The sequence below is a fragment of the Vanellus vanellus genome (assembly GCF_965231255.1).
Source record: "Vanellus vanellus genome assembly, chromosome: 9".
In the NCBI taxonomy this organism is placed as follows: Eukaryota; Metazoa; Chordata; class Aves; order Charadriiformes; family Charadriidae; genus Vanellus; species Vanellus vanellus.
The window spans coordinates 15,810,957-15,827,525 of NC_138914.1; the positions used below are offsets into that span (position 1 = coordinate 15,810,957).

At 35.0% G+C, this 16,569-nt stretch overlaps 1 protein-coding gene across 1 annotated transcript in view; it reads left to right on the top strand.

Moving 5' to 3' along the window:
• ERC2 (ELKS/RAB6-interacting/CAST family member 2) overlaps positions 1-16,569 on the top strand; it is a gene marked incomplete at both ends in the record, with an annotated part of 454,823 nt that overhangs the window by 58,854 nt on the left and 379,400 nt on the right. Inside the window, one exon of the mRNA XM_082487881.1 lies at positions 2,183-2,599. Within this exon, the coding sequence (XP_082344007.1) occupies positions 2,183-2,599 (417 nt within the window). The remainder of the gene's footprint in view (positions 1-2,182; positions 2,600-16,569) is intronic.

Sequence of the window (16,569 nt, forward strand, 5' to 3'; positions counted from 1 at the left end):
TTGTCACTGCCTTCCTTTGACTTTGTTAATTCGCTCGTTCATTATAATCATTGAATATAATTTCTGTACTATTTGAAAATTTGATTTGGATTTATGCACTGAATTTCTGTTCTAAAACTGTCAATCTTGGGGTCATAAATACTCAGTACATTAGTATATTTAAAGTGGGAAAATTGCTACATCTAGAGGAGTTTTGAATTTATTGTGAGCTTTTAAGTTTAGATAAATAATTAAAAAGATGATGAGATTAAGAAAAGGTAAGAATTACCATTGAATAAAAGCAGAGCTGTAAATGAGTAGCCTACATTTATGTGCTCTTAACTGAGTGTATGCCTAATAAGATGCAAATATTAAGAGAACTGAGATCCAGACATTTATTAAAAAAGTGGTATTTAATGATAAAACAGATTCAAATTGTCTAACTACAGAATTCTACCACATGCAATACTTTATTCCATTTGAAATAACTGATAAAGGACATGATTTCAAAAGATTATTTTCTTAAGGTTTTCCATTTTTCATTTAGTTTAAATTATTGTTACAAACTGACAGCTTTAGATGTGTGTGTGTGCTAAATGTGAATATGGTACCAAATCATAGAATTGTTTAGGTTGGAAAAGACCTTTAAGATCGAGTCCAACCATAAACCTAACACTGCCAAGTCCTCCAAATGAAATGAAGAAGCTTCCTGTACTGAGTTCATGTTTTAATGAAATATGTGGTTGGGTGGGGTTTTGTGGTTTTGTTTTTTGTTGGTGTTTTTTTTTTTTTTGTGGTGGGTATGGGTGTGTTTAGAGGTTTTTTTTGTCTGTTTTTGTTTTGTTGGTTGTTTGGGGTTTTTTTTGTTTTGTTTTTAGAATATGGAGTTGCAGAATATCCACTAATGCAAAGAAGTCTGGTGCCGTGCATTTAGGTCATCTAATTCCTGCATTTAAATGTCTTCTACTACAGACCATGTGGCTATTCAGGAATTAGTATTTCTATAAATTCAGTATGTTGTGTAGGCAGGAAAAAATAAGAAGAAAAAATATAATCTGACATGAACATAAGAAACCATAGTAATTTGGGATAACTATGTTACAATCTTAAAATGGTCAAAATCCTTTTTGATTTTTTTGTTGAATATGGAGCGCAAGGATTACCTCTTGAAGAGAGAAAGACTCCTGTACTCAGATTTAGAACAAGTATTTCAGAACAAGTTACTGTGTTTTGAAAAACCTTGAAGTGTAAAAGAACAGTGCAAGATAAAATAGGAATGTTATTATTCACTGTGGGATTAATTATTTCTAATATGTATTTGTTTGTCACATCTATTGAGTAAAGTCTGTCCGTAGTTTAGACTTGTATACTCGAGTACTGTGAAGTTGTTGGTGCCTTTCTGTATAACTCAATAAATTTTTTTCTGTTGAAGGTACTTTTTGTTGAATTCAGTTCTTTCTGTTGAATCTCCTTTGCTTGCATCTGACCTTTATTTATGTTGATTTTGCTTCATTTTTTCATTTACCATGCTGTTCAGTTTTTGGATGCCAGGAGAACAAAGGTTTGTCCACTATTTGCAGTCAATTTATTTTTCAAAATTCAGTATTGTTTATTGTGTTTTTTTATTTGCTTGGTAGAGATACAGTAATCCTGTTTAGTAAACATGTTCATAGCTTTAGTTGCCAAAAGAAAAAAACAAAACCAACCAGCCCCAACTCAGCCCCTCCCCAAAGCCCCCTTCAATTATAGTGAGTGCTTTGATTGACTTTATAAACAACAGTACTGTTGAGAACCATGAAGGGTAGAATTACCTTTAGTCTCTGAAGTAATTTAGAAAACATGGAATACTGAGTCTTTCAGCTTTATAGGTACCTATTGACTGTTATTAATGGATGTGTCACTGCCTAGTGTTTGGGTTTGTTGGTTTGCCTTTCTTTGCTATTTATTTTAACTGTAGCTGAAACTATTTTGTGTGTTGTCTTTTTTTTTTTTCCTAGAAGCACTTGAAAGATATCATTAAAAATATTGTCACATGCATTTGCTATTTTATAAGGTCATTTTATATACTTTCATCATTGATTCTAATGAATTTTTGTAACAGCGTACAACAAAAGTTTAATCAAAGAGTAGTCCTACATTCAGGTCTGAAATTGATTTTTTGTTTTTTTTTTTTTTTTTTTTCTTTTTCTTTTCTTTGTTGCAGCATCTGCAAATGACAATCCAGGCACTTCAAGATGAGCTTAGAACCCAGAGAGACCTTAACCATCTTCTCCAGCAAGAAAGTGGAAACCGGGGGGCTGAGCATTTTACCATTGAGCTCACAGAGGAGAATTTTCGAAGACTTCAAGCAGAACACGATAGACAAGCTAAAGAGCTCTTCCTGCTGAGAAAAACGCTAGAAGAAATGGAGCTTAGGATTGAAACACAAAAGCAAACACTAAATGCCAGAGATGAATCAATAAAAAAGCTTCTGGAAATGTTGCAAAGTAAAGGTTTGCCATCTAAAGGAATGGAAGATGACAATGAGAGAACTCGAAGGATGGCAGAGGCGGAATCTCAGGTTAATCATTTAGAAGTGATTTTAGATCAGAAGGAGAAGGAAAACATGCATCTTAGAGAGGTAAGGAAAAACTCATTTATTCATTTAAAAGATATTGTCAAAGTACTTGCAGTTTTAGAAATATAGAGTATCTAAGTGTTCTTTTTCTGCTCTCATTTTTTAATAAAAATGATAACATGCATTTGGTTTAGATCTGTAATAAATACACAACAGGGCTATATAACATTTGAAAGCAAGTATAAGAAATTATGGAAGAAAAGTAACTATATTTGGGGCTTACTGTCTGCTGCTTTGCATAGTTTCTGTATTCTTTGTATTTTGACAAATTAGTGTTTGGCAAATGAACACTAGAACTACTGAAGAGAGAAGTAACACCTTCCACTGCTATAAAGTAGTCATGAGCGCATGCTACTTTTGTGTTTGATTTTTACCCCTTGTTTTTGAAATTAGTGTTTAAAATGTTTTGCCTTCCATATAAACAAAGGCTTCTGCCTATGTGCATTTCTGATGTATTTTCATGTCCAGTGCCCCAACTTTTTGAGTAAATATACCACGTAATGTTGCACATTAAAATACTGGGGTGATGGCTGCACTGTACCTTGATAGATCCTTAATTTGGTGCCAAGCCCACCTGCACCAGCTGCCCACATCACTTGTGAATGCATTTTGGGGACTGGATTTGGGATGATTTAGTTGGTACAATTGAAAGAAAATCTGGGCTGGTGTCAAGCCCATCTGCCCCTCTACATCCCAGCAACCCATCACCATTATTGTGCGACTGGTGTCAGGCAAACAAGACAGTGTGAGTCTTCCTCAGAAAGGAGGAAGCTTCCTGCTAAGAAAGGTGAGAATTGCAGGGAGATTGAGTACGCAGTAAGAGGAATTGTGACTAACAGGTTTGTTTCCATAGAAACAGTGTAGTCTTATTGACTTCCAGTCTAGTGTAAACACCAATTTGCCTGACAGATAAAAGCATGCATAAAATTAGTCTAAGAGCATAAAAAAACTGTTATTGGCTCCTGTATATCACTAAACATGTGAATGCTAGAGATTAAGAACAGCTATTTACATATACAGAATGTTGTCAAAATATTATCTTTTCTATGGGCAAATTCTTTTATATTTAGCTTATGGCTACTTTAGTTTTTTTTTTTTTTATTGGTCTTCTCTAACCTAGAATATTAAAGACTTGTGGTATCTGGGGCCCATCTGAAGCTTGGAAACTGGAAAATTTGCAAGGCACAGTGATACATTTCAGTAAAGTTTTCTTGTGAAAGCGTGGATCCTGAATCTCTTCACAGGCAGAATTTTAATTAAAAAGTGATGACACCTGTTAATGAAGTCTGAAAGTCAATGGATCCTGAAAGGAGTTGCATAAGGGATTAATGATACTGAGTTTGTGATGAGGGAGGTTTGTGGGAGAAGTTCTATAAACGAGCAGTCAAGTTTCTGGATTTACATCTGCTGTTTTCACAGTAGTACATACAGTCTGGTTCAAGGATGGATGACTTGCTATTTATTATTTGTTTTGTTACGTGATTGTTTGTATTTCATCTGTTATGCCAGTATCACTTAAGTTTGTGAATTCTCATTTGGGTATGTATTGGACAGCAGAAATTTGAAGAAGGTTTCTAATTAGCACAGTAGTCGGGAGTAGTGAGAGAAATAGAGCTAAATAGAGCTTGAAAAGTGGATAAAATCTAAGCTTCCAAGTAAAGTCTTTGGGCATCCAATTTATTGATTAGTCCAATGAATGGTGAAAAGAAATCATATTGCTACTTATAGACTGTGCATGTTTTTCCTGTATTTATACTGAATTAGTTTTATGTTTCAGAGTTCCCCCTGGGTTACCCTCAGGGACCAGGAAAAGTATTGTTTCTCCTTCAGTTTCTATGAAGATACAGAGGTATCTTTCCTCTGGAGTACTGCAAGTATAGAATGGGGTTTACTGGAGTTTCTGCTTATGACATGCTGATAAGCCTTGGTAACTGGTCAAGGCTTTAAAAATTTGCTAGGTTTGCTGTTTGGAATCTGTCACTGTCAGATTGGCAGAAACTATCGAGTGATTTGAAGATTTTGGCTAACAATTTCCTTGCTATTAGAAGAATTCAAGGCATTGGGAAAGTCTTTCAATCTCCAGCTCTCTTCCTGTTGCATGTGACATTTACAGCTTTTGATTTTTTTTTTAAGTTTGGGGGTTTTTTTCTGCATATTTGAAGTTTGCTGTAGGGACCTTGGAAGTATGATGTGTAGGATGTATGAACTCTTTAGAAACTAAATGTTTAGTAGATGCCTGCTTTTTTTTTTTTGAGTAATCTGGATTTGATTGTTCAAGTGGGCTCTTGGAAAATATTCTGAGGTTCAAATTTTGTGTCTTGCTGTCTTGTTATGGGAAGTTGTCTGCATGCTTTGAGAAACTGTCAGATATTCTGTAGTTTTATCTATTTGTTAAAAGTCTAAATGGATCAACTTCATCTTCGTATGTAGCTTGGTAAGTCCTTGTTATTCTGCAGTGCTCGTTTGAATTGCTGTCACTGCATGTATTCTTCATCCTGCACAATACAGTCTTCTGACATGATAAAACAGGAATTACTATGTTGAATCTTCTATAGTATTCTCTTCTGTGGATCGATTATTTTTTTTTAACTAGTGTTTGTAAGTCTTCGTCCCAAATGTGTAAATGACCTTGCAGAGTTACTGGATTTTTTTTTTTTTTCTTGAGAATGCTTTATAAGTAAACTGGAACTTGGATACATTTTTAATTAATTCCATCCATTAATTATTTAGTATTGACTCAAATTTCTATATCTTTAACAAAATAGTTGCCATTTTAGAACTTCATCTAAAATATTCTGCTCTCTGTATTTTACAGGTTGAAGTATTATGTTGGGTATATTTCTGAGAAACTGGTATATTGTCATGTGTAACATACCTTTTGATCAAATCCTGAACACTTGTTTCTGTTTTTTAATTAGTTTTGCTATTTGAACTTCTGCCACTGCACTTGAAACAAGTTAAGGAAGATAAATTTCTTTGCAGCAGCAAATTAAGTTATTCGATGATCAGATTTTTCTAGTATATCAATTTACCCTTAGAATGATAGATTCTGCTGTAGTCTCCAGTGGAGACAGTGCTACCTATGGGGGAAAAAAAGCTGACCATAGTGGAATTGATGTAGGATGTGGAAAAAAATAAGTGAGGACTACTGATTTTCTGCAGCTCAACACTACATTAAAAAGCATATATAGATGGACTTCTCATAAGATATGCTGTTGGTGTTTAGTTTAAAAATACATTTAATCTGAAGTTTTTTGGTTCTTGAAATCTAATTGTGTACCATCTTGTTACCTTTTAAATCCTAGCTGGAGAAAGTCTGTTGTGCATTTTGCTGAGCTTTTGAACATGTTTTCCCCTAACGCAACTGTATCTCTCTACCTTATGTTGTTCATTTCTTAGTGCTTTAAAATAGTGCCAAAGCTGGAATCTGTCTTCTCTCCTGTTCATTCATAGTCTTTTAGATCTCTCAATGTGGTGGAATAGAAAACTAATGGATGAGAAGCAGAAGAAATTGATTTTCTTATTAATAGTCACTGGTAGGTGGAATTTTGACCAAACCAGAGAATTAAACTAACATGCTGTGGGAGAAACTGAAGCAACTGGTTGTTGTCTCCAATGGCTGTCAATTCTGTCTCCTTGACCTGCACCCCCCTGAGCACTGATCAGACTAGGAATTGTATAGTAAGGGCTATATTCTTACTCCAGAGCCGATTTTATCTAGCTAGTAATTCTTTCAAAGTTTACTTGACTAGCTAGAGAGAAGTAACTTTTCTTGCTGTCTTTCAGTCTCCTCCACTTTGTCAATTATGAAATGTTTCTCATATTCATTTTCTGCCCATTTCATGTAAGCATGCACATTACTATAAAATGAATAGCCTACTATTTGGATTCAAAATAATTTGCTGTATATTCAAGAATCATGTAAAAATTTCTCTTTCTTAATCGATTGTTCTTTTTTTCCTGTGAATAGCCATAGCAGGATTTCGTAACACAGCTGCCTTTGAAGATATGGAATTTCTCCAGGCCTTAGATTATATTTCTTAGAGAAGGTACAGGGAAGAGACATACAAATAGCTGGTGTACCAGAGGTATAAAAATAACTCCAAAAAATAAAACAACCTATTTTTTTCTTTGTTTTCCTGTTCGTAGCAGATTTGGACTGACTTTGGCCTGTTAATTACCCGGCCCTCAAACATTGCACCTTTCTGCAGTGTGCAGTCTACTGCATCTTTAAACTTTGTTTCACAGAGGTAAACTTGTGATGATAGGTTTACTCAAGTTTTGTTTTGGAAGGTTTTAGGAATGGCAAATTTGAGTCTTATTACACGGGAGGAGAAGGACACTTCAGCTGAAGTTGGACTCCTGCTCTTTTACTGGAATAGTAAAGAATATCAGTGTTGGTAAGGTTCATTAAAATGTTGGGAAATCAGCTGTGCAAAAAATGGGATTAAATTTCTTTCTAAGGATTAAGGAATTTAAAATCTAGCCAATAAGCTTTCACAAAGATAGCTAGATTCCCAGCTTTGCAATAGTTATAACAAAGTTTCCTTAGTTGCTGATTCACAAAGCAAGAAAGAACAAATAAAACTGATTGAATAGCAAAAAGTGTGAGCATGTGTTTCTGCTTCAGTTTTGGAGATGCGGCATATTGAGGAGAGAATGTTGAGCTCTTTTCCGTGGTTTCTGAGAACTTCTGCCCTGTTTGCACTCAGTTTTCCATCACTGAGTTAGACTGAATCCTGTGTCTGTAACTAACTAACCTCACTCAAATATTTTTGTTAATGTTTTTCAAAGGTAGCTGAATTTTATTGATATTTTCTGAGACAAAATAATATAGCATTTGCTCTGATAAGGAAACAACGTATCCTGTATGGAACAAAGTGGTCTTTGCAAATACACACATGTAAGAAAAAGGACATTCTTGGGCTGGGTAGTCTCCCTGTAAGTATGTTAACAGTTCAAAATCTGTCTTGAAGCCATAATGTCATACCATGGCATTCTTTGTGTTCAGAATTAAATATCATGAAGATCACTAAATATATATTCCTGTCAGAAAACACAAGGTGCCTGGCTTAAAGTTCTTAAATTGGTTGTCACATGTCTCTTTTAGAATTTTAAATAAACATTTTTTTTCTCTATAACTTTGGGAGAACTGTGGGTAATGTGGGGATTTTATCATGTGGAAATCTAGCACAGATGTTCGGTATTACTTTTTTTAAACATAGTGACCACACATTATTTACCCTAAGTACCATTAAGTATTTTTTTATTATTGCTATTAAAAACTTGCCTTAGGCAAAGTCCCACTAAATCTCCAGTAAAGTCAAATGTTAAAATTCCAGCAAGTATTTTATAATATATACATACACGTATATTACACATGCCCTCTCTATATAACATACAATTTCACAACAACAGAATCTGAGATCATATAGGATTTTATATACACATTTTAACTCTTATCTTGCATGTATTCTTAAAATAATGCTGTTGCACATGGTTTAAAGCTACAGCTTTTTTATATTTAGTAGAAAGAACACCACCACAGCTTCTTTATTATAGTTTTAAAGTGTACTTTTAAACTTTCAAGGGTTTTTTAAAACTTGCTTTATCTTTGAACTCAGCTTGGTCAAATAATGAAGGCTGCTGATAGGATTTGAACTGCCATCATGAATTAGTTATTGCATGTTTTTAAAGTTATTAATGGAGCAAAGATCCTTCTTCCACTGTGAATAGAACAGATGCCTTGCAGACTTTTGGTGTTTACTGTAAATGTCTTACACTGGAGCCAGTAGTAATTTACTAAGGAAATGCTTTATCGACACCAAACGTTTCTTCCCTGAAGTTAGTTATATAGATTAACAACCATTCTAGACTGAACCTCTTTATTAGGTTCATTAGTGCCTCTTTCCTTTTATTTTGCCTGGCTCAGCTCAAAATATTAATCTAATCAGTTGCTATAAAGACAATTACTTTCTATCAAAATATCAATAGTAGTATGTGTTTTTAAGGTGACCCCTTAAGTATACAGAAGGACTTTGCAATGTTGGCAGTCACTCCAGACATGAGAAAGTAGACAGAACCTGAGTATGCTCTAGAGAACAGTTACTACTTCTAACATAATCCATTCAGATTTTGTTACGTCCCATGATATTCTTGCCAGGGTACTTGGTTGCAACAGTTTTTATAAGTCCACGTGGAGGATAAGAAAGCTTTGTTCATTTAGAAATCAGTTTCTTTAAAGACAAGATTACTCTCCGTGACATCATCAGTAGTTTGGAATCTAGAACACGAGAAAACTGTCAGTTTCAAACTGACATGTCTCAGAGTAGCAGCTAAAGAAATTATTTTAGGAAGACATAGAAAAATCAGAGATTCATGAATTTGCTGGGTTTTCTATACCTTTCAATACGTGAAGGTGATAAATGTTGATACTGCCAGCACTCCGGGAAAGTGCATCCTTTAGAAGGTAATCGGGGAACTGTCTTGAATTGCTGTAAAACTAGTATTGTACCCACATGTAGAAATACTGTCTTTGCTGGGCTGTTTGCTCAGTTCACACATTTACAACTTTCTGGCTGCATGTAAACATTCTAGAGAATAGCCAATAATGAAACAGAGAAAAATGATCAATTTTGGTTTCTATCATAGGTTTTGTTTCCTTTCGTCTTATCTCTATTGTCTTTTTAAGTCTCTGTTCTGTAAACATGCTGCAACTCATCTCTGTGGCAATAACTTCATTACTTTATAATGTAATTAATTTTTTCTAGCTTCATCTTCTTGTCCTTGCTCATATGAATGACAGTAGCTTATGTATGTGACCCTAATTGCAGGGAAGAGGGGAGCTGGTTACCCTTGAATTCGTGTATACCTTTCTACTTTAAACTCTCTCCTAAGTGCAAGATGTAGCCAGAGAGCACTGAAGCCATGGAGTAGATTGCTCAGAGTTGTTGAGGAACTGTATTGGGCTGAGGACATAAAAGATACAGATCATCATAAATCCAACAGAATTTATGTCCACAGCACAGTTTATTATGCTTAGATGTGCATTTGAAAGCCATTTGGTCGTTGTATGTGCAATTTTCAACATTTATTTTAGAATTATTTTAATTTAGCAATTCTGTTCCCATGAGATAATCCATGGCTAAGACTTTTCTTAGAACAGTCATTAGAAAAAAGAAAACTTGTCAGAGAGAATGTGGACACTTGCTGCTCCTACTGAAATGGAACTAGACTGACAGTGATTATGCCTCTCCTTAGTTGCTCTGCACAATGTTAACACTTAGACAGTACTATCTGATAGAAGCCATGTTTCCTAATCACTTGATCCATTCAGGGAGAAGTCATATTTCTACCATCCTAGAGCCTCGTTTAAAAAAAAAAAGAAGGTAAAATCAGTGCTGCTATGTTGTTCATGTAAAATATAATGAAAATAAATAAAAAGGGGGAAAAGAAACATTACTGCAGATTAAAAAACAAACACAGAAACCAAAACAAAGCACCAAAGTATTTAAGATGTAGTTTTATTGTATACGTAGCTCATCATAAATAATGATTACCTCTTGCATCTCACTGGGATCAGTCAACTCAAAATTAAGGAAGTACTTCACAGAAGAGCATGAATGTGCCTTCCAGAACTTCAGCACTCTAAACATAATAAAAATATCAATCTGTCCGCTGATCTATGTTGCTAATAATTTTTGCATGCCTCACGGTTTATTTTTAACAAATTATCTATCGGTGTCTTTCTTAGTTTAATACTCCTCTTCTATAGATGAGGAAAATGAAGCAAAAGGTAAGTCAGCAAACTGCCCAGGTCTCATAAAATCGATAAGGAAGCCAGGGAGAAGGATCTGCATGAGTTCTGTGTACATTCTCTGATCAATGCTACTCATTTCAGTCCACTATGCAAATGGAACTGCAGTAGCTGAACGAGGAGTGTCTCTCCTCAAAGATTTGAATTTAAAATAGAAGAATGTATTTTAACATGCTAATGTGTTAAACAGGCTTTGTTTAAAACATGAGCTACTAGAAACTGCTGTAAGCAACTGTGATCAAATCACCTTTAAGAGGAGACAGCTGGAAATGAAAAGGCTTAGCAAAAGGGTAATGCTGCTAGTTGTTTGAAGAGTAAGCCCTGGGTAAGTGGGTTTTCACATATTAATTTAACATCAGCTGAGTGCTTGGGGTGGAAGAGTTGCCATTAGATGTGAGATTTCTAGTGTAAGCACTGTTCCTTGCAAGCGCCCTGCTTCAGTCCAGCCGGACCTGGAGAGTTTATCAGATTACCAGTTCTGCCTACTGCAAAGCAGTCTGTATTTTGTGTATTTTGAAAATTCAGGGGGATCAGTTCAATTCCAGGTGTGGGCAAGAGTGTATGTTTGTAACATTTGATAACTTTCTGTTGCATCACAAGCTATCTCTTGAGGGGAAGATCTCTGAATATTCTGAAATGCCATTGCTTTCTATTTTCCTTCTATTCTTTACTATATTTCATAGTATTGTAAGATCATGCTGGCTTATTTTCTAGTGAAAGAAGTGTAGACCTGATTACATAGTAGTAATGCAGGTTCTAGGCTATTCTTTATATATTTGAAAAAAAGTTTTTTCAGGATGAGGTCAAAGAATTAAGGCTTCAGTCAGGTGGGTTCTTACTCATGCTGAATTATTGTTCATACTTCTCAAACCAATAAACTTAATTAAACCACATCCCTCTAATCTTCTGCTTACACTGGACACATGCAAATAACGTAGAACATAGGAAGTTCTGTTCAAATACATGGGAAAACTTCTTTACGGTGAGGGTGACAGAGCACTGGCACAGGCTGCCCAGGGAGGCTGTGGAGTCCCCTTCTCTGGAGATTTTCAAGACCCACCTGGATGCAGTCCTGAGTAATGTGCTCTAGGCAATCCTCTAGAGGTCCCTTCCAACTCTGAAACTCCGTGATTCCGTGTCCCATTTTTGCTGACTCCTACCTGCATTTCATATTGCAGTAAAACTGACTTGAATCTACTGGGGGTTTTTGCAGCTTACTTTGGGGCAATAGCCATTGGACAATGTTTAAGTCAGGATATAAGATATCATTGGTTAATGATATGTTGTCTTATGGCAGGTGCTCTTTTCCTACTTGAAAACATTAAAAAGAATTATACTACTAAGCAAGTGTTAGAGTAACAGTCATGTTGGGTGTGTTTACTGCAACTTAAAATTACTGACCCTCAGCCACCAAGCACAAGGAATTGGAAACGTGATTATGAGGTAGACCTCAAACCTGAATCAACTTTTTTATTCAGATATATTGTCTTATAACACCCCCAGAAGGAAAATCAGTCTGAAAAATTATTTTATCAACCATTTGAAATGAAAGCTTATTAACTTGATTAACTAAAGCAGTGATCTTCAGATGCTAAACAAGAAATACTGTATAGTTTACTAGATATCTTGAAAGTATTGGGGGGGGGAAAGGTGTTATTAATTTGTGCCATTATTTAGCACGTAACTTCTTGTGACTATTGATAATTTTCAGATGATATTTTAAGATTAAAGCTTAATTGAGTTCACGTTTCTCTTTTTCAAGTAAAATTCCTTAATTGCAGATGTATATAACCCATAAGAATTCGGCTGTTCTGCATGAATGCTTTTCACAAGAGACAATTGTTTGGTAATCAAATAATACATTTTCTGTGGTACTTATATGCAAAATAAGTCAATTTATGGTTCAAATGGTTTGGTTGTGGCTGTTTTTAAAGTATGGTACTTGATGCTTCTTTACCAGTCATTGACAACATATCTAACTTAGGGGGGAGCTGAAGTGCCATACTTCAAAAAAGAAGTAATTTTGTGCCAACAAAAAAGAAAAGATGCATTGTTTCTGCTATGCTTCCAAAGCATGATTCAGTTTTGTGAATTTGTAGATCTGGCTAATGTAGAAGAGATTTTAGTAATTTTTGTTGTGTTAAATGAACAAATAACCAATGGCACATTATGTAAGCAGTACATTTCTATTGAAAATTTCTATACAGCTATCATGATTATGCTATTCTTTTGCAGCAATATTCATATTAAAAGAAAGATTGTGTGAAACTTCCTTTTCCTAGAGGAATTGTGTTACGAAAACTGGATGCATGGAGAAACGTAGTGTATTCTATTTTCATATATTCTCTTGTAAAGGAGTGGAGAGTACAAAAAAAAAAAAAAGCCACATGATAGCCCAAGAGTAAGCATATTTTTGTCTGATTTGCTTGCTTTTTCTAAGTTCTTTCCTTTTTAAGTTAGCAATTGGTTTATAATTTACTGTTATATAACTCGCTAACTAGAGAGCACTTCATGGTTCACTTTTTCTGTTAGCTCCTGATTCTGCAATCGTACCTGTCTTTCAAGATGCTTGTGTAAACTATTGACCAGAATCTAATTGTATAGTTTGTTTAAAAACAAAGATGTGAAAAAGTCTCCTGAATAGTTCTAATGTTGGCATTTTGAATTACAATGGAAACATGATAGGCCTTTTCTCGTTAAAACCTCACTGCAACTGTGCACATGCTTGTATGAGAAACCCAGTGAACGTTGTATAAAATTACACAGCATAGGGAAGAATATTAATCAAAGATCTAATCTCCACACATGGAGATTTGTAATGAGAACTGAGAAAAAAATAGTAGTGTACTTTATTATCAGTGCTGCATATTTCCTTAATACTCAGTACTGTGTCCAAACACCACTTCTTCATTTACATACACCTTGCTTTGTTTCCTCTGGAAACTTCTTGCAGAATTCTGCATTTTCATTGATATGCACTGTGAGGTTTGTGAAGATACAGACTTCCAGGTATGTAAAATTCATTCAGCATCATTCAAGTTATGCTTGTCCCTTAAGAATGCTCTATGCGTTGCTGTGGCCTTGAAGTGAGATAGTATAATCTTCAGCAAAAGTAGCCTGCTAGAGTAGCCTGCTTTGTCATTCTACAGTTTCAAATGTAATACCTCCTCTTAAAAAAAAATAAAAAAAAATAAAGGGGGTGGGGGTGGAGGTGGTGGTGTTGTAGGGCGCCTTAATAATTCCTAAAAATAAATCGGCAACTTGATCAGTTCTCATCCTTCTTGTAAAGGCTGTAAGGTTATTTTGGTCACTAGATGGCACCCTTGAATGAGGATTGGTTTTAATTCTGGTTTTCACAGATGATGGTGCCCTGTTTGTTATTTTCCATCACTCGTTTTACAATGATAGAATTAAGAGGAGGACTACCTTCAGTTAAAGTCGATGCAAAGACAATTTCACAGAGATTTTATAGTAGTCTGTAAACTGAATGCAGTTTAGAATAGCTGCATCTAAGAATCAAAGCAAGGAGACAAAAAAGTATAGCGCAGCTCTCTACAGAAAAAGTGAAATCAGGAATTCAGTCTGAAGGTATTAGTGGAATTTGGTTCCCAATGTGTTAGTTAAGGTTTGCAATATAATTTTAAAAAGTAGAAGATCAAACTAAGATGTCATCTTCCTCTTTTGAATGCATTGGAGTTTCACCATGATATGTGCTCACATACCCCAGCTCTACACACCTCTACACTGACGCTATATGACTGCCACATGGATGGTGGAGAATATCTCAAGTCATGCTGATATGCCCTGCTGCATTTGAAGACAGGCCTGTAATGCTTAGCATACTCAGAAGGGTTTCTTGCCTTTGTAATGGCATGTTAATGTATAACCATACTGAAGAAGCCAAAGGCAACACGTATATAGCTGCGTTCTCATTACATAGTTTGTGATGCATTTTGGATCCTCTTACATGAAAGCCAATATATAGATATAGCCTTCAGGAATATACGAAATATTTCCTACAATTACTACATTATGTAAAATAAAGTACCTGACATAAGATGGGAACGCTATATAAATATAATAAAATTAAGTAATAAGATGCAACAAGATTTTTAAAAACCTAATTTCTTATTAACTCTGTTAGAAATTGTAAATCTAACTCTTCTAGTCAAAAATTAATTTCTCATCTGCATGAGGTATTTATTTTTCCTTTATTATCTTTGTGTAGTAGATAATACTTAAATTATTGTGTTCCTTGAGAAGAAATAGCTGGGACTTATTCAAAATAGCAAAAAAGATGCATCATTTCTATTAAAAAAATGTAAAAGTTCAAAAGAAGACTCTCGTGTAGATCAAACAAGCCTTTGCATTTTTTTTTTAGTTTTAAAATTTATACTCTACTTGAAATACGTAAGACTTTTAAACAACATGAAACTAATAGCATAGAATATATGCCAGACATAAAAAGAATTTTGGAACCTGATCTTGTAACAAGAGGGACAGAACACGTTGAGCAACTAGTGATCATTGAGGAGGAGGAACAGAGGGCAGAGAAAAGACAGATGAATCCAAATTTTGCTTGTACCCTTGCACCATCAAGGTTTCTTTGGCCGAACTGCTACACATCAAGAAAACTAGTGTTTCTAAACACATCCCTTCACTCTTTAACATTTCCAGTGTTTCGTTTTGTATTTAGTACAGGGAAGCCTTTATTCTGTAATGTGGTTAAAACTAGACCTCACCTAAAAGCCAGGAAAGTAAATAACACAAAATACCCCAAACAAACTAGTTTCAAATTATATGACAAAACTTGGTTTGATGTATATTCATCTTTGTTTCTTATGTCAGTATGCATAAAACACTGGAGCAATAGGAATAGGAGTTGCCTCAAACTTTTTTCATTTTTTCCCCCTTTCTTTTTTTCTTTTCAGTCTGTGGTGAGCACGGTAATAAAGCAATAGTTTACAGCAGTATTGAAAAGGTGACGGGGGGATGCAATTGCATCTTTTTGAAATAAAAGTTTAATAGTAAATGTCTGACAATTATAATTTAAACAACCTTTATGGTAAAATACAATTTAATTATTATGAGCTGGTCAAACGTACAGGCAAACTATGATAGCATATTAGGGAACCACTTATGGTTATTTCAAAAGGTAGCAAGTTTTTAGCAAGTTCTTGAGTTCAAGCAGCACTGAATAGAGCCACTGCGTCTCGCAGCTTAAGGCATCTATGAGACACGGGGCACTCTCATGGCTCCAGCATCCTTTGTTCACAGTGAAGAAGCTACCATCCAAAACCCCAATGTTTTCAGTGAGAAAACATGTTATTCTATTACATCATAAGACTTGTAGGGTGTGTCGTTCCTGATTAATTTATCTGTCCTCAATATAAGTAATTAAACTTTTTACATTTTCACAAGTGATTGTGGAAGTGTCAGATAGATGAGAACACCCAATATACTGCCTGCTTAGTTGTTGCCTTTGCTGCCATCTATTAAACATCTGTTTTGATGAAGAATTTCACTATCCTTAGGAGTTACCATACTGATAATTCCCTAAGATATAGCTTTCATTCTTCACTTTTTTTTTTGCCTCACATAGAAGATGCCTGTAGAGGTTTGAACAAGCTTGAACAAATAACATAATGATGAACAAACTTGTGTTGGAGATTTTTTCCTGATTTTGTAGTACAGTTACACGTACATGCCGCAAACAACTTTTTCCTTTTGTAGAACTCTTAGGAGAGCGTTCTCACAAATGAAGTAGAATCTATATTCTGTTTAAAACTGTACCATCATAGCACAGGAGGAAGGATTTTTATTGCAGATGCATTGTTATTCCCAACAAAAAAAGTTGGTCTGCTTCAGGGCATTGATGGACTGAACACCTGCAGGTTTCAGAGTCAAAACAATCAGTTTGTTCTCAATTATTCCTGACTTGCTTGGAGAGAGTCATTTTCAGCTCTCAACTTGAAAAAGGCATATTTTCACATAGGAGTACTTCTGGCAGACAAAAGATTTTCTGCTGATAACAAATCTCAGAAAGCATTATCAATATAATGTTACCCTTCAGCCTCTCAACAGTATTGTGAGCGTTTACAGAGGTCTTGGCAGTGCTAACACCCCATCTACATCATTAAGGCACAGGATGATTGGC